A 19,645-nucleotide genomic window follows, 5' to 3' on the forward strand; every position below is an offset into this window, starting at 1 on the left:
AAAGGCTTAAAGAAATTATGGTAGAGAACTGACTGAATCCAGGGAGAGATTTAGATACCCGTTACATGAATTTCAGAGGTCCTCCAATAATTTCAACCCAAGAATCTTCTCAGACACCTTATAAACTATCTAAAGAAAGATAATTTGAAAACAGGCAAGGGAAAAAATTGCCCACCTACAGGGAATACCATAAGGCTCAGCAAATTTCTTGGCACAAACCTTGCACACCAGGAGAGAGTAGGATGATATATTCAACGTGCTGAAAGAAAAAAAACTGCCAACCAAGCATACTTCACCCCACAGAGTTGTCCTTCAGAAATGAAGGAGGGATGAAGACTCTCCCACACTAAAGCTGGGGAGTTCATCACCACTAGACCTGCCTTACAAAAAATGCTAAAAGGAGCTTTTCAAATTGAAATGAGGAAGGATGTTAATTAGTAACAGGAGAACACGTGAAATTGTAAAAAACGTTGGTAAAGGTTAGTATATAGTCAAATGTTCTAATATTGTAACATGTCGGTCTGTGAATCACTTAACTCTAGTATAAAAATTAAAAGATAAAAACATTAAAAATTACTGTAGCTCCGGTAATAAAGGGAAGTAAACTGTGACATGAATAGCATAAAATAGGAGGAGGGGTAAAAGAGTCTTTGCATATGACTGAAATGAGCTTGTTATCAACTTAAAAGACTATTATAGCTATAAGACATTGTATGCAAATGTCATGGTAACCACCAAAACCAAAAACCAAAAACCAACTGTAGATACACAAGAGATAAAGAAGGAAATTCAAGCACACCACTAGGGAAAATCATCAGTTCACAAAGGAAGGCAGGAAGAGAGGAAGAGGGAACAAGGGAACTATAAAAGACTGAGTAGACAAAACAGTCCTGTTTTGGCAGAAGAACAAAGCTGAAGGCATCACACCCCCTTATATCAGACTGTATTACAAAGCTATAAAAGTCAAAACAGCATGATGCTGGCACTGAACACAGACACATGGACCAATGGAACAGAACAGAGAGTCCAGAAACAAGCCCGTGCTTATATAGCCAACCAATTTTTGACAAAGGCACCAAGAAGATAGTCCCTTCAGTAAAGAGAATTGGGAAAACTGGATAATCACATGCAAACTGAATAATGAAGTCGGACCCCTATTTACACCACTGACAAAAATTAACTCAAAATGGATGAAAGACATAAATGAATCCATAGAACAGGAGAAAACACTTGCACGCCATATACATGTGTGATAAGGGGTTCATATCCAAAATATATAAGGGACTCCTACAACTCAAGAGCAAAACATAAATTTATAAATAACCCCAAATGCTCTGATTAAAAATGGCAGAGGACCTGAACAGAAGACACTTTCCCAAAGACATACAAATGACAAATAGGGCCATGAAAAGTCCAGTGTGATCATCACGTAAATGCACGTGAAAACCGCAATGAGGTATTATTACCTCACATCTGTCAGAATGACTATTATTAAAATGGCAAACGATGGCAGATGTTAGGATGTAGAGAAAAGGGAACCTTGTACGCTCTTGGTGAGTATTTAAATTCACACGGCCACTGTGGAAACATTATGGGGTTGGTGCAGCCACTGTGGGAGACAATATGGAGGTGACTCAAAAAATTAGAAATAGAGCTACCGTGTGATCCAGCAATCTTATTTTGGGTGTATATCCAAAGGCAATGAATTCGCTGTCTCCAAGAAATAATATTATCCCCATGTTCATTGCAGGATTATTCATAATAGCCAGGACATGGAAACAACCTAAGGGTTCATCGACAGTTAAGTGGATAAAGAAAATGTGATATATATAGCAAAATAAGTCAAACTGAGAAAGACAGATACTGTACGATTTCACTTATACGTGGGGCCTAAAAAAGCCACACTCCCGGAGAATAAGACGGTGGCTGCCAGGTGCCCGGCGGGTGGGGGACATGAGGAGATGTTGGTCAACGAATACAAACTCCCAATTATCAAATAATCAAAACTGGGAATGTAACGCGCAGACTGTATGTCGGAACATCGCTAAGAGGGTAGATCGTAAATGTTCTCACACGTTCACAGACAGATAATTATGTGAGGTGATGAAGTTATTAACTAACCTTGTTGTAATTTTTTCTCAATATATGTATGCATCAAATCATCCCATTGTGCACTTTAATCTTACATGATATCATTTGCCATTTATGTCTCAATAAAGATGGAAAACTAAAAATGTTTTAAATCAATACCAAGTGTTAGCATGACTATATAGCAACAGGTGGTTTCATATACTGCTAATTGTAGGATAAAAACACAGCCACTCTGGAAAGCGATATGAGTTTCTTAAAATGTTCAATATGCATGTACCATATGACCCACCGTCATGCCTCTAGGTACTCATCCCAGATCAATGAAATCTTATATTCAGTCAAACCTACACACAAATATTCATGGCAGCATTATTCGTAGTTGACAAAAATTGGGAAGAACTCAAGTGTTCTTTAATGGGTCACTGGTTAAACAAACTGTGGTCCACCCACACAGTGGAATACTATTCAGCAGTGAAAGGGAATGAGCTATTGATGAAGAGCGATGAACGACAGGAATGAATCTTAAATGCATTATGTAGTGACAGAACTCAGTTTCAAAAAGGTGCATACTGTAGTTTTCCATTTCCATGACAGTTTGGATAAAGCAAATATAGAGAACAGGGGCATCTGGGTGGCTCAGTTGGTTGAGTGTCCAACTCTCCATTTTGGTTCAGGTCATGATCCTGGGGTCACGGGATCGAGCCCCACATTGGGTTCTGCACTGATAGTGCAGAGCCAGCTTGGGATGTGTTCTCTCTCTCTCTCTCTCTCTTCCTCCCTCCCTCTCTCTCTCTCTCTCTCTCTCTCTCTCAAAAAATAAATAAATAAATAGATAAAAGTAAAAAAATAATAGATCAGTGGTTACCAGGGGTTAGGACTGAATACAAAAGGGGTAGGCACAAGGGAATTTTGGGGGGTTTTAGAATTGTTCTCTTATCTCGTCTACTGCAGTGATTACAAGAATACATGCATGTGGTAAAAAAAAAACAACAACAACAACTCATAGAACTGTACACTCCCCAAAAATGAATTTTCCTGTGTATGAAAATTTTAGAAATGATTCAAAGAACTATATGAAATATTAGCACTGTTATCTTCATATGGTGAAACCATGGCTCAATGATCCTGCTTTTATTATCCTGTATTTTCCCGAATCTATTAAGAAAATTTACTAATTTTATAATGGAAAAGTGAATGTGATTTGCAAATAAGTGGCAGACTTACCTGATATATTGTTTTGACTCTACCCGTGACTGTCACTTAATAATATCCAGCACAGTGTGATAAGCAGGACGTCCGGGTAAGACCTCAAAGAGTATCACATCATGATTCACCTTGCTTTGGGGATATAAAAAAGATGCTTTTATATAATTAAAGATAAGAAAAAGATAGGCCTGTTTTATATATTTGGATATACCCTTGGTGAACAGTTACTGTTTCTAGTTCAACAGTCAGATTTTTCACATAGAGATCATATCATTAATGAAAATTCCATAAACAAACCTTTCTTACTTGGACCTGTTTATTTGTCATTTTCAAACACAGGCATCAGCCTACCAACTGGTAAGCATTCGATCTTTGGGTATTTTGTGGATTTACAGCAATGCGAATTCATACCATGGTCAGAGTTACTTCCTAGTATTCAGACCCTCATTCAGAAAGGTAAGACTAATTCTAAGAACCATTCTCTAACTTTTCTAAAATATTGGAATTACTCTACATATAAAAGTAGATATGTCAGCAACTTTGAAGATTGATATATTCCAAGTTCGTGCGGGATCAATTTTTTTCCCCCTTTTTAAAATAGGATTTGTTGTCAAATTGGCTTCCATACAACACCCAGTGCTCATCCCAACAAGCGCGCCCTCCTCGGTGCCCATCACCCGCTTTCCCCTCTCCCCCACCCCCCATCCACCCTCAGTTTGTTCTCTGTATTTAAGAGTCTCTTGCGGTTTGCCTCCCTCCCTCTCTGTTTGTAACTATTTTTTTCCCCTTCCCTCCCGCATGGTCTTCTGTTAACGTTTCTCAATATCCACATATGAGTGAAAACATATGGTATGTGTCTTTCTCTGCCCGACTTATTTCACTCAGCATGATACCCTCCAGTTCCATCCACGTTGCTACAAATGGCAGGATTTCATTCTTCCTCGTTGCCAAGTAGTATTCCATTGTATATATAAACCACATCTTCTTTATCCATTCGTCAGTTGATGGACATTTAGTCTCTTTCCATAATTTGGCTGTTGTTGAGAGTGCCGCTATAAACATTGGGGTACAAGTGCCCCTTGCATCAGCACTCCTGTATCCCTTGGGTAGATTCCTAGCAGGGCTGTTGCTGGGTCATAGGGTAGATCTATTTTTAATTTTTTGAGGAACCTCCACACTGTTTTCCAGAGCGGCTGCACCAGTTTGCATTCCCGCCAGCAGCGCGAGAGGGTTCCCGTTTCTCCACATCCTCGCCCGCATCTGTGGTGGAACCAGTTTAGATCTATGTTTACAAAACATGCCTTTAAACAAGTAACCACTGAATGTTGCTTTCTGAGAAACTGGAATATATTTGATTGTGTCCGGTGTGCATGGTGAAGCTGTAGTTGATTGAAGGGCTTCCTGATGGAAAATACGTATCATTTTAATTAGCTGTGGTGACTGAGAGCAGAGAAGGGGGAGGACTTCTTTTGAAAGAGGAAAAGCAGGGGAGCCTGGGAGGCTCATGTCAGTTATACGTCCCGACTTCAGCTCAGGTCATGATCTTATGGTACATGAGTTCGAGCCCCACGTCAGGCTGTCTGCTGTCAGCCCAAGCCCACTTTGGATCCTCTGTCCCCTTCTCTCTCTCTGCCCTTCCCCTGTTCACATCCTCTCTCTCTCTTTCTCTCTCAAAAATAAACATTAAAAAAAAAAAAGGACAACCGTATATGTAAGAACTACACTTGATTATAAAAGAAACTGCTAATGAGAAAAAACCAACCGCGACTTAACACCCACAACATGCTGCATGGTTTTCATTCTCCATCTTCTGCTTATACACATACAAAACAGATGTAGAAAATTGTTGTGCCGTGAGAGCTCGGTTGAAGTTGAGGCAAAGCTGCACATACAAGAAATTCAATAAGTGCAAATGGAGTTGAATTTCTTTGACGTTAGGCTTCTCTCATCAGTGAATTTCAAAGTTTGGTTACAAGACTTTTTGATAGAAAACAGCCAGAGATACCATAATTATAGGCATCCAGAAAGCTCTAATTTTGAACTAATTTATACAAACAGTCTGCGTATAGGACGTGGAGAAATGCTGGTACCAGATCATTTGCATAAATAGAAGCATCTTACATACCTGCTCAGTAGGTCAGGAACAGGGAAGAGTCCACCAGTATAACCAAACAACTTTAACTTGTTGGTACTATTGAAGATGCGTACCTTCAATCTGAAAATTATGTGTTCTTTATTTTTTATTTTTTAAACAAAATATACAATATTGATCTTAAAAAGTACATAAGTATTAGTGGGTGATTCTGTTTCTTTGAAACCTCTGAATTGTGTCTCATATGTCAAAGCAGCTGATGTGGGTTATTTTTATCCTTAACTTTTACTACTACATACAAAAATATAACAACGTCAGTGTACGTAACTCAGTATCTTAGTGTGCCGTTCCTATGGGAAAACAGAGGTATTTCCTCCAAACCTATGAAGATCCCACTTCCCCCGGTTCCATCTTATCCTAATTGTAGGCAACAGGCTTAGAAGAAACTGAAACCCTCTCAAGCTCTCAAACCCAAACCTGTAACAGGAATCTAAATGTCACAGCATCACAACGTCCTCTTCGATCCAGCACCATGCAAAGTAAGTTAGGGGTCCTAGTCCAGGCCAGTCTCTGGCATTCCCACAGAAAAAAAAAAAAACAGAAAAAAACCCCACATTTTGTTCATACAATAATCCAGAAAGCATCTCAGGAATACCACTGGCTGTGTGAGGTGCTTTGGAAGGAAAGCACTGGAAGGCAGTTTGTCAATACATATCAAAATTATAAACCGTGTCCCACTTTGTAGTGACCCGACAACTGTGCACATGAGAAGCTATGTGCAAAATGGTAGGCGTATATTACATAAAGTCAGCCCAAGACCGAAACCACAGTAATTATCCATTGCTGGAGCGCTGGTAAGAAAAGTACGATACATTCCTCAAATAGAAGAATATTAGCTCAAAAAAAGTCTCTGGGGGATAGAGGATCTCTAAAATGTACTAAATTTTTAATAATTGCTGTGCAGGGTACACAGTGTGGGGTGGGGACTGGTCCCTGGGATGGAAGGAGTGAGGAAGAGACCGCTGAGTGCATTCCCTGATGTACGTTTGAATTGTGCACCATGTGAATGTCCTGGCTGGTCCGTTTCTAGTGCTTCAGAGATGAAGTGAGGTCTGTGTTGCATTTAACCCTTTCGAGAGTTTTGGCCGTGTAATGTGGGGGGAAGAATTGGGATGGTATTCACAGGAAGCTGTTGTATCAAGAGAGATTTGGTTTAGTTTTTGTTTGTGTGTGTGTGTGTGTGTGTGTGTTTTACTTCCTATAAAATTGCCTATATTCAACGGGTTTTTACTAAATGTCAGTTTCCCATAGTTCAACCAATAAAAAGATTGGAGATACTAGTGCATACGTGTTTCCACAATGGAAAATTTCAGCAGAAAGAAAGAGACAGATCGTCGGGGGGGGGGGGGGGCGGGGAGAAGGCTCACCAAAGGAGCGAAGTTCTTTAAAAGGACGCAGGAGAGGGGCTGACTTCACTTGCACTCCAGGGAACGAGGAGGAGAAGCGGGCAGAGCACAGGGGGGTGGGAGGGTGGGAGGGTGTGTACATGCTAGACTTAGGGATGGCGAGGGGGGGGGTGGTTTCCAGCTGCGAGTGTGGACGAGATCCACAGGGACCCCCTCCCAGGCACTTGCATCGGGTTTCGCTTATCCGCACATGTTGATATCGCTTTATACCAAACAGACTTTTCCAGGAAGTATTTAGAACCTAAAAAAATAGCTAAACATTTATGTATAGGCTATTTGAAACTTTTTTTTTAAAACTTTACCTTAGGAACTTCAATGCTAGCTGACCCACAAGCATCCAGCGAGAACCTCTTGAAGATCACAGAGTACGGCGAGAACATCAACCATATCGCCACCAGCGACACAGTGTCCTTTTCTTTCCTCATCAGCCTTCTTTTAAAGAATTTCTGCCCTGTACTTCTCACAGGTATTAAAAAGATTTAAAGAAGGAGAATTTCAGAGGCACCTGGGGGACTCAGTCAGTTAAGTGTCCAACTCTTGATTTCAGCTCAGGTGATGATCTCACAGTTCGTGGGTTCAAGCCCCACGTCAGGCCCTGTGCTGACAGCTCAGAGCCTGGAACCTGCTTTGGATTCTGTGTCTCCCTCTCTCTCTGCCCCTCCCCCACTCACTCTCTGCCTGTCTCTCTCTCTCTCAAAACTAAATAGGTAAACTTTAAAAAAAAAAAACAGGAGAATTTCAAGGTTAGGAAGAGGCTTAGTAATTACTTAGTCTAAACATTTTATGTTAAAACTTGGGGGAAAGATACGCCCTGAAAGCTTTATACACTATATATCAATACATATTCTTACTAAAAGTATATGAATGCCCATTTCCCCACATGTTTGCCCACAGAGGACATTATTAGTCTCTTCATGTTTTCATTCCTTCCCAGACAAATTCCAGAAGTAGACTACAGGATTCATACATGCATGGCCCTCACAGCCTGTGGGCTGATGGCCCCAGAGGGTGCCTGATGGTAGGAACGTTGATTGGTCAGCTAAATTTACTCACATAATTACATACAAGGAAAAAATTAAAAGAAACTGCCTGATTTTTTAAAAATTGACACATATAGTTCCTCAACCCAATGTTAAGAATTTTCAGTCTTTTAACATTACCAAATGAAGGGGAGCCTGGGTGGCGCAGTCGGTTAAGCGTCCGACTTCAGCCAGGTCACGATCTCGCGGTCCATGAGTTCGAGCCCCGCGTCGGGCTCTGGGCTGACGGCTCGGAGCCTGGAGCCTGTTTCCGATTCTGTGTCTCCCTCTCTCTCTGCCCCTCCCCCATTCATGCTCTGTCTCTCTCTGTCCCAAAAATAAATAAACGTTGAAAAAAAAATTAAAAAAAAAAAACATTACCAAATGAATAATTCAATACGGTCCCACTTCTTTGTTAGCATTTATTTTACCCTCTTCTCACCATTTCTGGCTCCTACGCGGTGCTGCCGGTCACCAGAGGCAACAGGACGACACTCCGAGTCCCGTATTCGGCAAAACAAAATCGGAACTCTCAGATAATCCACACCTTGCCTCCAATTTGGTCTAAGAAAATTCTTATTCTTACTTAATATTTGGTGGATTGTAAAGTCATGACTCCCCATTCTGTTGCTATAGTTCATCCTCCCCTCTCTCCCCAAGACTGTTTTGGCAAACATTTTCAGGGAAATTCATTTCATGGAGTAGCTCTGCTCTGCTAGAAGCAAAAGGATTTGTGATAGGTGTGAATGAACATTTGATTAAATACAACGGCTAACTCCTGGGGCATCTGGGTGGCTCAGTTGGTTAAGCGTCCAACTTCGGCCCAGGTCATGATCTTGTGGTTCATGAGTTCAAGTGTCAGGCTCCGTGCTGACAGCTCAGAGCCTGGAGTCTGTTTTTGGACTCTGTGTCTCCCTCTCTCTCTGCCCCTCCCCGGCTCATGCTCTGTCTCTGTCTCTCTCTCAAAAATAAACATTAAAAAAATTTTTTTTTAAATAACGGCTAACTGGGGCGCCTGGGTGGCGCAGTCGGTTAAGCGTCCGACTTCAGCCAGGTCACGATCTCACTGTCCGTGAGTTCGAGCCCCGCGTCGGGCTCTGGGCTGATGGCTCAGAGCCTGGAGCCTGTTTCCGATTCTGTGTCTCCCTCCCTCTCTCTGCCCCTCCCCCATTCATGCTCTGTCTCTCTCTGTCCCAAAAATAAATAAACGTTGAAAAAAAAAATTTTTTTTAATAAAAAAAAAAAATAACGGCTAACTCCTAATCTATCCTTTTATAAGAGATGTAAATACTTAGAGCAGATTTCATATTTACTCGCTGGTTTACCCAATCTTAACCACATTTTTTAAAAAGGGAAGAAAAGAATCCATTTTTTCACGCAATTTTCAAGTAAAATGTTACTGGTTCATCTTAATATGTTAACGTCTATTCATTTTCTTGGCTATAAATCTAACCTAATGTCTTTTTTCTCCCCCCTTAGGAGACTCTGGTGTTGGGAAAACCACTACCATTAATCAAATGCTTGAAAGGTTGGAGGGCCCTGGAGCATTTGATGTGAAATATGGGTCGATTTTAGGAGAAGTCCTGTTGTATAACGAAATTAAAAAATCAAGGTTGTATATTTAAACTCTAAATTTGATTTGTCTGGTAAAAAAAAAAAAAGTTTGCTCTAATATATAAATGTGCCTTGTTTTAAAAAGCAAACCTGTTGTGTAAACATGCAAAATTACTCAAAAGAGGAGTTAAGAAAATCTTTACTTTTCCAAAGTATTAACTCCCAGATAAATTCCTTTAAATGAGAAATTTTTACATTTATTTTAAATATAACTAAATTTAAAATCTCAATTTTTTTACATAACAAAGTTATTTAAAATCTCAATTCTTTTTTACATAACAAAGTGCAGGTATGAGCTGTTTTCCTTCCTGAAGAAGTGCACCTAAAACATACAAATGAAGTGTTGCACGTAATGGGTTCTCTTGCACTACAAATACATTTTCTTCTCATGAAATACAAAAGTATTCTTTACAAAGAACTTTGTCATTCTCTATGTCTCTTCCTGAATTACAAAAGAAGGAATGAGAAAGAATCCTAGAAAAATGCAAAATTTTGAAGTTAATTAAAATGGTAGGTGTGCTGTTGTTTGGACGGAATAAGCAGGTGGACCGTGGGGACACCCGTGTCGGGCCCTCTTGTAAACGTCAGACACCCGGGTCCGGGGCCCCCTCGAGGCCCAGCACGAACCCCGGCCCTGGCCCCGTGGCTCAGGCGCAGGTGCGGAAGAGACACCTGCCCTCCCTGCAGGTGGTCTCCTGGCGGGAAGCCTGGCTGATTCCCCCCAAGCCGCGTTCCCATTTTGGATCCGCACTAGTCAAGGCTGCCCTGTCTTCCCAAGACATCATGAATTCCTGCCCCTGTCTTTACCCAATACCGCTCTTGGTCTGGGCCATTGTCACCTATGTGTTACACAAATGATTTTGGAATAGAATCCCACTGACCTTAAATGAGGCTGTAAAAAATCAGAAAAACATTTAATACCATAGGAATTTTTCTTTATCTGAATTGTTATAGTGGACCTTAAAAAATAAATCTCACTCTATGCTCACTATTTCAACTGAAGATTTTAATAAAGAAAGATAATATTAAAAAGAAACACCTGAAGCCAAAACCAAACTGGAGGTGAGCAGGACTTTATAAAGGGACAAGTGAGTTAATGGTTCACTACCCATTGGAAATACCAATAGCCTGGAATCCTAAGAATTTGTTTTAAAAAAAATTTTTTTTAATGTTTATTCAGTTTTAAGAGACAGAGCGTCCGTGGGGTTGGGGCAGAGAAAGAGAGGGAGACACAGAATCCAAAGCAGGCTCCAGGCTCTGAGCTGTCAGCACAGAGCCCGACGCGGGGCTCGAACCCAAGAGCTGTGAGACCTGAGCCGAAGTCGGATGCTTACCTCACTGAGCCACCCAGGCGCTCCTGTCTGGTTTGTTTTTTAGAGTCAGCCTGTGTTGTTAAGTCTGGGTATCGGTTGTGATGGTGACAGTGGTGACACGGTGTTACCTGTAAAAAAGCGGAAACAGGAAAAAATATTTGTTTCCCTGTAGGAGAGAGAGATAAACTCAACACCCTGACACTTTGATTACATTTTGTTCCTCCAGCTGCACTGGTAAACAGGCAAATTTTGAATCTTTAAAACCTTTTGTTCCAACAGCCTGAAGCAGAATATCAGCATCTTGCTTTCTGAAAGTCACAAGACAGGATCCGCAAGTCTAGGTGCGTATTAATTACCTCATGTGAAAACTGCTTCCTGTCTCTGCTTGTGCAAGTCACGGTGTGCTTGTCAGGAATCTCGGAACCCACATTTCCACTGATATTTTCAAATGGAAAATCCTGAAAAAGATCCACTCTCCTGTCAAACGCCATGCCCCACCCAAATGCTGGAATAGTTATGGGAGAACTTGCCAGAAAGTGGGACTCCGGCTTCCCCGGGGATTCTGGACTAGGTCTACGTGTGAAGGCAGCGTCGCCCTGTTCTATTCTCGTGCTTGTGGAGAAGTTAAAATTCTGGATGAGCTTCCGGAACCTCGTCCTGGAGAGCCCTGACTGAAGGGTTTGGGAGCGGCCCCCCATTTCTGAAGAGGAAGAGCCAGCCGCCCACGGGGAGCTGCCCGGAAGGGAAAGGGCCTGGCTGCAGGGTTCCTGCCACAAGAGTTTTGGGGTCTGGTTTTCCCATGACATTTGCTGTCGTTCCATCCCAAGTGGCCGTGGTAGACAAGCCTCACTGGGGGAATGAATGAATGGGTCCTGCTTCCGATGCCTTCGGTGGACACACCTGTGTGCGGCCTTCACGCCTCTCACATGCACTTCCTTCCAGTAGATGCGTAACGTCTTGCAAACCTAGATATTTTTAAGTCGTAGAAAGTTATCCGTGTCGATTGGGCAGAAAAGTACAGAGTTTGTGGCTGTCATACCGTTGCATGTGGCCGTGGTGGCACAGAGACGCTGCACACCACATACGAGTAAGGAAGTCACTAGAAACATTCCTTCTCTCACTGAACTGTCCTCGGGGTAATTGCTTGAAAATGACTACAATATACTAAAATTATGTAATTTTCGTATTTCCTAACACCTTAAAATAAATCACGGATATTCTCAAAGTACTCTAAATTTGTGTTTCTTTGTATATTTGGCCTAACAGATGGGAAGACTATTAAAAAGCCAGAAGTCAAAACTGAGGAAAGTTCACTGAAAGACAATAATAAAGGAATTATCGTCTCAACGATAAATTTTAGCATCAGTATGACCGCTGCCAAAGCCAAGGAGATGATCCTTAAGAAGTTAGTAAGAAGAACGAAAGACAGTCTTGGAGCGCCAAAGAGCAACCAGGTAAAGCCCTCCCATGCCTTCTGACCAACTTCACCCACTCACGTCACAATGTGACTTATTTTCATTAATAGTAATAAACAGAAAAGGATAAGTGTAGCATAGAGTCCTGCGCATTACTAGAAAATGCACTTTGAAATGGAGGCTTTGGTTTTTGGTTTTAATGTTTTTTTAAGTTTGTTTATTTTTGAGAGAGCGCGAGTGGGGGAAGGGCAGAGAGCGAGGGAGACACAGAATCCGAAGCAGGCTCCAGGCTCTGCGCTGTCAGCACCGAGTCCGACGCGGGGCTTGAACCCACAAGCCGTGAGATCATGACCTGAGCTGAAGTCGGACGCTGAACCGATTGAGCCACCCAGGCGCTCCATGGAGACTTTGGTTTTAAAAATCAATATAATATGGTTTCCAACACGATGAATTATACTCATTCAGAATTACTAAAGCCGAAAGAAGCTCCTGGAATCTACATTAAACGTGAAAAGAGAAGGCAGGAAAATGTGTTAGATGCCATTGGTTTGGGAACGGCGTATTTGACCACATTTTCTTCCCATGAGCGTGGCTCGGGACCGTTAAAAACCAAAATTTAGCTGAGTAAACTTTTAACACTTATTGGCTTTATTCAGTTATTTGTGAATCTGCGAGGTATCCACCTAGAGACAGAGGGAGCGCCATGAAGCTGTACGAAATGAACGACTTTTCCAGGCACAGGGCGCGGGAGCAAGGAGGTTACTCCGGGCCAATAGCGGTTGGTCGTGGTGGTATCGCTGTCCTCCAGGCTGGCACGGTCCGCCGGGCAGATGACCTCATGGTGCTGAGGGTCTACTTTAAGATTCCATTCTGGGAGAGCAGACAGCTGTCGCTCTGGGTTTGGTGACATGGGGCTTACTGTTAAGTGATGGCTCAGGGTCTGTTGTGTTATTTTGAACATGACAGAAAGAGGGAAACTACCCACAGCCTCAGGGAACGGTACCAAGAGGATGACCTTGTGGAGTAGTTTCTGCTCTTCTGAAAACGTGCTGCTTTCTAAAATCCTGTCTTCAAAACGGAATCGGGGCTGCTGCCTTTCATAGAAAAACAGGGCTGTCGTGACACGTGACTTTGTTCGCACGCTGCAGCATAATTACTGTTCCCAATTTGTAATTTAAAGGAAGGCAGTACTAACTCATGTGTTCTAAAACCTTTTGTCTTCCTCAAGATTGTAATATTCATTGATGACCTGAATGTGCCCGAATCGGACACGTATGGGGCACAGCCGCCCCTGGAGTTAGTCAGACAGCTACTGGATTTGGGAGGACTTTACGATACCAAAAAACTCACGTGGAAGGTACAGTGTACCTAAGATCTTGTTCACATTAACTGTTGTTACTCAACAATGAAATATTTATAACAGCTTTGAGTGAACTGAGAAATTTAGAATATCCAGTCAGATGAACATATAGAACAAATCCAAAATCCTAACTTCACCCTAATTTAACCAATGGCACCTTTTGCAATTTGACATAGGTCCGTGGGTTCATGGAGATTCTTGTAGTAGGATTAAATATTGGTAAAAATTACAAGTGTCCTGTAGGTTTAATTTCTGGGTATATATAAATGCTCACTATTATCATATCAAGAGTTATCCAAACTTTTCAGTATGTTGGCAGTTAACGCATATGAGAAAAGCTAGTGAAAATGCGCCCTAAATTTTTTTCAAATGTTTATTTGTTTTTGAGAGAGAGAGAGAGATAGAACATCAGCAGGGGAGGGGCAGAGAGAGAGGGAGACACAGGATCAGAAGCAGGCTCCAGGCTCTGAGCCATCAGCACAGAGCCCAACGCGGGGCTTGAACTCATGAACTGGGAGATCATGAACTGAGCCGAAGTCGGACGCTCAACCGACTGAGCCCCCAGGCTCCCCTCTTCATCTTTATTTTCAAGAACACAGATCAAGGATCTTTAGTAGTATTGCAAAGTTCAACAAATTCCCAGGGAGCTGTTCCTGTGCGATTATTTTTGTTAATGGAACCAAATCAGAATGGCTTAAGGTTTTTAAAAAGTAAATGGCTGGGGCGCCTGGGTGGCGCAGTCGGTTAAGCGTCCGACTTCAGCCAGATCACGATCTCGCGGTCCGTGAGTTCGTGCCCCGCGTCGGGCTCTGGGCTGTATGGCTCAGAGCCTGGAGCCTGTTTCCGATTCTGTGTCTCCCTCTCTCTCTGCCCCTCCCCCGTTCATGCTCTGTCTCTCTCTGTCCCAAAAATAAATAAAACGTTGAAAAAAAAATTTAAAAAAAAAAAGTAAATGGACATGCCTCATTCGATTCCTTCTCGGTAAATCACGAGCCCTGTGCTCCAGAACGGACTTTATCTGTAGAATTAGATGGTTGCATTACAAATGGTTTCGTGTCTCAGAGAAACTTGGGCCCAGGATCCTGGACGGCACCCTGGCTGATGAGTGGTGTCAGCTCAGACACCAGACCATCCTGAACCATCCATTGAGCCACAGTGGAGGGAGAAGCCCAGGGAGAACCTAGGAGACTAGGGCAAGAGAGGGAGCAAGAAATGGGTCTGGAGGACAGCCTGGAGAAGTTCTGGAACTGAGAAGAAAGTAGTGAAACCGACCTTTTGTGGAGTTTCTGTGGCTGGGCCGGGGCCCCAGGCAGAAGCACACCTGTTAAAAAACATTTCCTGTGCGTAGATGAGACACCTGCAGGGCCCCACCCAGCTTGCAGGGCTGGGATGCTCGTGATGTGACAGTGCATCCACGGGCTATGGCTGGATAGACAGTCCCCAAGCCAGCCCTGGCTTTTCTGGAGACTCAGTCACGTTCCTCTGGTTCCTTGCTCATCACCAGGCTCTCTTCGCTAGCCTCAATTACATGTTGCTTATTTTCCAGTAATTGCTTTTTAAAAGACAGGCTATTTCTGGGGCGCCTGGGTGGCTCAGTCGGTTGAGCGTCCGACTTCGGCTCGGGTCATGATCTCGTGGTTTGTGGGTTCGCGCCCCATGTCAGGCTCCGTGCTGATAGCTCGGAGCCTGGAACCTGCTTTGGATTCTGTGTCTCCCTCTCTCTGCCCCTCCCCTGCTTGTGCTCTGTCTGTCTCTGTCTCTCAAAAATGAATAAATGTAAAAAAAAAAAAATTTTTTTTTAAAGATAGGCTATTTCTTGATGGCCTTTAGAAAGCCTCCTAGAGGTAATATGCCTTGGAATTGCATTTTAGGATTTTGGTTGCTTCTAAGAACATAGATTTCTGTTATCATCATAACTTTTGTTTTTGCAATAAGGGATTTTTTGTCTAAACAAATGTAAATCTTGGTTCGTTGGGGGCTGGGAAATGGGTGATGCCTCACTTTCTGCATTGTCCTTTTCACTCTTCCCACAGAATATTCAAGATCTTTCTCTGGTTGCCGCTTGTGTCCCTTCAGTAGCCAGGAGGCACATGAGCCCGCGTCTCCTCAAACACTTTTCTGTTCTGGTGCTGCCGCATCCTTCACAGAGCGCCTTACGTACGATTTTCCAGGTAACACGTCCGCTACATTTTCTACTGAAAAAGAATTTTAGTTGCACAGTGTGAGAGGAAACGTGAGAGTTTAAAACCACTGGTGTTGAACAAAAAAGGGTTTTCCTCCCCCGCTTTCCAATTCTTTCTGGCCTGTGGTTGTAATTTGTCTCTAAATAGCAAAAGTGTTGTGTTAGTGTGCATAAGAAATACACGTGGCGCACACTTTTTAAAGATTTTTTTTAGAGTTTATGTATTTATTTTGAGAGAAAGAACGAGCACGTGCAGAGTGGGGGAGGGGCAGAGAGACGCCCACGCAGGCTCCCCACTGTCAGCACTGAGCCTGACGCAGGGCTCTATCCCACGAACATTGAGATCATGACAGGAGCCGTAATCAAGCCCCCCAGGTGCCCCGAGAAACACCTGTGATGCACATCTAACGCGTGTTTGCAGTGTAGACCCTCAGACCCCATGTTCCCAGGATTCTGATCCAGTGTCTCTGGGTTGGAGCTCAGGGAGCTGAGTCATTAATCAGCACACCTGAATTTTTGCTAAATGATTTGTTCTTTTTGTTTCATTGTAGAATACAAAACGAGAGGAAAAATCTGAAATGCCTTATTAGAAAAATAGCTCAACTTGAAATTAGTTTGATTAGAAAAATAAATCTGCGGGGCACCTGGGGGACTCAGTTGGTTAAGCGTCCGACTTCAGCTCAGGTCATGATCTCACGGTTCGTGAGTTCGAGCCCCGCGTCGGGCTCTGTGCTGACAGCTCGGAGCCTGGAGCCTGCTTCGGATTCTGTGTCTCCCTCTGTCTCTCTGCCCCTCCCCCACTTGCTCTCTCTCTGTCTCAAAATAAATAAACATTTTTGGGGCTCCTGGGTGGCTCCGTCAGTTAAGCGTCCCACTTGGGCTCAGGTCATAATCTTGAGGTTTGTGAATTCGAGGCCCGCGTGGGGCTCTGTGCTCAGAGCCTGGAGCCTGCTTCGGATTCTGTGTCTCCCTCTCTTTCTAGCCCCTCCCCCACTCACTCTCTGTCTCTCCCTCTCTCTCTCTCAAATAAAAACATTTAAAAAAATTTTTTAAAGGAAAAATCTGCGAGATTACCAATTTCTCCAAAACTAATTATATGTTTTCTTCTTCATAATATAAAATTTAAATATTAATTTTTAAATCTATTTTTCAAAAAGCACTTGGTAATTCTACACAATAACCCACACCTAAAAGAAAAAGTCTCGATGTAGAAGAATGTGTGTGCGCGTGTGTGTGCGTGTGTGTGTGCGTGTGTGTGCGTGTGAGTGTGTGTGCGTGTGCGTACATCAACCCAAACCAAGGTAATGGTTTTATCACTTTGTGTTTCATCTCATGATCCCTGCTGAGGAGCAAAGAGGTACAAGAATTGCCAGGGCGTCCGGTGGGATACACACAAGTAGGGCATGAATATGCCCCAGAGAACGCACAACACAGCCCTCTAGATCATTCACCAGACTCGGGCCGGCCGGAATTCTCCCCAGTTTGCGAGAACTGAGTGTTTGCCGTCTGCTCAAAATGGATTCGAGATGCTAACGGTTTAAATGCCATTAATCCTCCGTGAGAGCACACGCCTCTCCTTTCTATCAGGGATTCCCTAGGAAGGATCGTGCTTAAGATTTGGGGCTAACTATAACATTTCTTTCTAAAGGCTCATTTGGGAATGTATTTCTCCATCAATAACTTCACCGTCGACGTCCAGAGAAGTAAGGATCAAACAACATCTTGCTCTCTGGCTGTGTACCACCAAGTCTGCCAGAACATGCTGCCGACCCCCGCCAAGTGCCACTACATATTTAACCTTCGAGACATGTTTAAGGTGTGTTTTCAATTCATTCGCTAGCCTCGTGGTAAATGTTAAGTTGAGCAGATGTATTTTACTAACTTGATTCTTTTCTCCATTTCTCTGCCATCAACATGCGATTATTAGAAGGGGGAGAAGGAGAAATCCAAGTCGATTCGTTTTGCTATATCTCAGCCACTTATCCCGGGAGCCACTTAGAAAAGAATCATTAAGATAATTCCACGCAGAGAATTCGGTGATGAAGCTGCTAAGACCGTTAGCGTATTAAGATTCTCAGCGGGGAAAGCACAGACTTGGGGTTTGCTCTCTTTCCGAGATGTTACTGCAGCTCTCGGGAAGTGAAAGCGTACTTGCATTTCATAAAGATGCTTGAATTTCCACAAGCCCTGCTCTTCACGACAGGAAACATTGCCCGCAGTGCCAATTCGGTCATTAGCCTCGGTCAAATAATTTTCCGAGTGAAAATATGAAGACCAACTATTTTGAATTTGGTCTTTCCCTCCTTGCCATGGACTCCATAGTCCAAGACAGTGCATATCATGCTTGAGTCCCAATTCACAATCTTAGGACATGTCAACCTTAAGAAGCACGTCTCTGTCACCACCGGCACCCTGCCTCCAGGTCGGCACCGAAGTCCAGACTCGGCTTCCCGTGCTGGCGAGGCCTCCAAGGCGCCTGGCCGAGGGGTCCTCAGACCCTCTCCCTCCAGGGGCGATGCCATGCCGTCTTTCCCTGACTGGTGACCGGCCCATCTCCTCAGAACTTCAGTTTGTCACTTGTAGACATGGACAGTTCTTACCTTGGATAATTGCTCCTATTTTTACAAGAATCCTAAACGTGCAAAAATTGAGCCTTTACTTCACACACCGCCTTCTAATGTTAAAAAGGAACTCTCATGCAGCGATCTCTAACAGCTTCTCCTAGGCTTGCTACAAGCTGAGAAGGCCGTTATCAACTCCAAAGAGACGGCGGCCCTGTTCTTTGTTCACGAAGCCACTCGAGTGTTCCACGATCGCTTGATTGACTCTGCTGAGAAAGGGCTTTTCTATCAGTTTCTTTCAAAAGAACTTGAGAATTATTTCCAGGTAAACTTCTATTTTAAAAAGTATTTCAAATGGTATCTTGGGCAAAAGTATTGTTTTCTAAAAATCCTCAGACATTTCTATTTCTTTACTTTAATTTTTTTTTATTTTTTAATTATTTTAGAGAGCATGAACACAGGTGGGGGGGAAAGGGGCAGAGGGAGAGACAGAGAATCCCGAAGGGGCTCTGCGCTGAGCCCGGAGCCCAACGCGGGGCTCAATCCCACGAACTCTGAGATCACGACCTGAGCCAAAATCAAGAGTTGGACAGACGGTCAACCAACTGAGCCGCCCAGATGCCTCCTTAGACATTTCTATGGTATTAATGAAAGGAGCTTTATTAACAATCCCCTTTTTTCACTTGGTAATGTCTAAATAAGTCTAGATTTGATCTGATGGAAATGATCGGGTCTGGATGCCTCTGCTCGTGCATTTGGCCTCCGCGAGCCCTGAGGCTGCTCGTTTGTCTCCAGGCCGGGCAGGCGTGTGCACTCGCGGTACCTGCGCCCCCTTCAACTTTGTTCTCCCAGGTGCCCTGTGGTCCAGGTCCCGAAGGAAGGAAGGAGGTTCCGTGGACCGGCCCACGAGGGTTGTAAGGAAGCGGAGGGACGAGCTCAGGGCCTTTGAGGGGCCTCCTTGCTGGCTCCTCTCAGGAGAATTAGGGAGACGCTTTGGAATTCCTTTCCAGAGGTGACGCCTCTGTTCTTTTCTGTCTTCTTGGTGTGGTGCCTCTTTCTCTCGGCCCGTTTGCAGGAGCCCAGGAAAGATGACAAATTCAAAGGTGCTACTATATTTGCAACAGCAAAAACAGAATGTTGCAACACAGACCTTATCCATAGAGATACACACGTGAACATAAACTCAGAATACGACACGTGCACGGGTATGTCAATCTGTGTTCGTGAACATAACGTACTTTTCACACAAGACACAAATTCAGAAAACTTTCAAAAATATTTTCTAGGGGCGCCTGGGTGGCTCAGTCGGTTGAGCGTCCGACTTGG

General features: G+C 43.4%; 1 protein-coding gene across 1 annotated transcript in view; it reads left to right on the forward strand.

The window, feature by feature from the left end:
• Nucleotides 1–19,645, forward strand: part of DNAH14 (dynein axonemal heavy chain 14) — a 328,550-nt gene that overhangs the window by 191,978 nt on the left and 116,927 nt on the right. The window contains exons 46-54 of the mRNA XM_047848102.1: nt 3,637–3,753; nt 7,163–7,321; nt 9,354–9,486; nt 11,081–11,142; nt 12,068–12,255; nt 13,445–13,573; nt 15,610–15,747; nt 17,407–17,574; nt 18,474–18,644. Of these exons, the coding sequence (XP_047704058.1) occupies nt 3,637–3,753; nt 7,163–7,321; nt 9,354–9,486; nt 11,081–11,142; nt 12,068–12,255; nt 13,445–13,573; nt 15,610–15,747; nt 17,407–17,574; nt 18,474–18,644 (1,265 nt within the window). The remainder of the gene's footprint in view (nt 1–3,636; nt 3,754–7,162; nt 7,322–9,353; nt 9,487–11,080; nt 11,143–12,067; nt 12,256–13,444; nt 13,574–15,609; nt 15,748–17,406; nt 17,575–18,473; nt 18,645–19,645) is intronic.

This window comes from Prionailurus viverrinus, unplaced genomic scaffold (assembly GCF_022837055.1).
Source record: "Prionailurus viverrinus isolate Anna unplaced genomic scaffold, UM_Priviv_1.0 scaffold_53, whole genome shotgun sequence".
NCBI classification, from domain to species: Eukaryota; Metazoa; Chordata; class Mammalia; order Carnivora; family Felidae; genus Prionailurus; species Prionailurus viverrinus.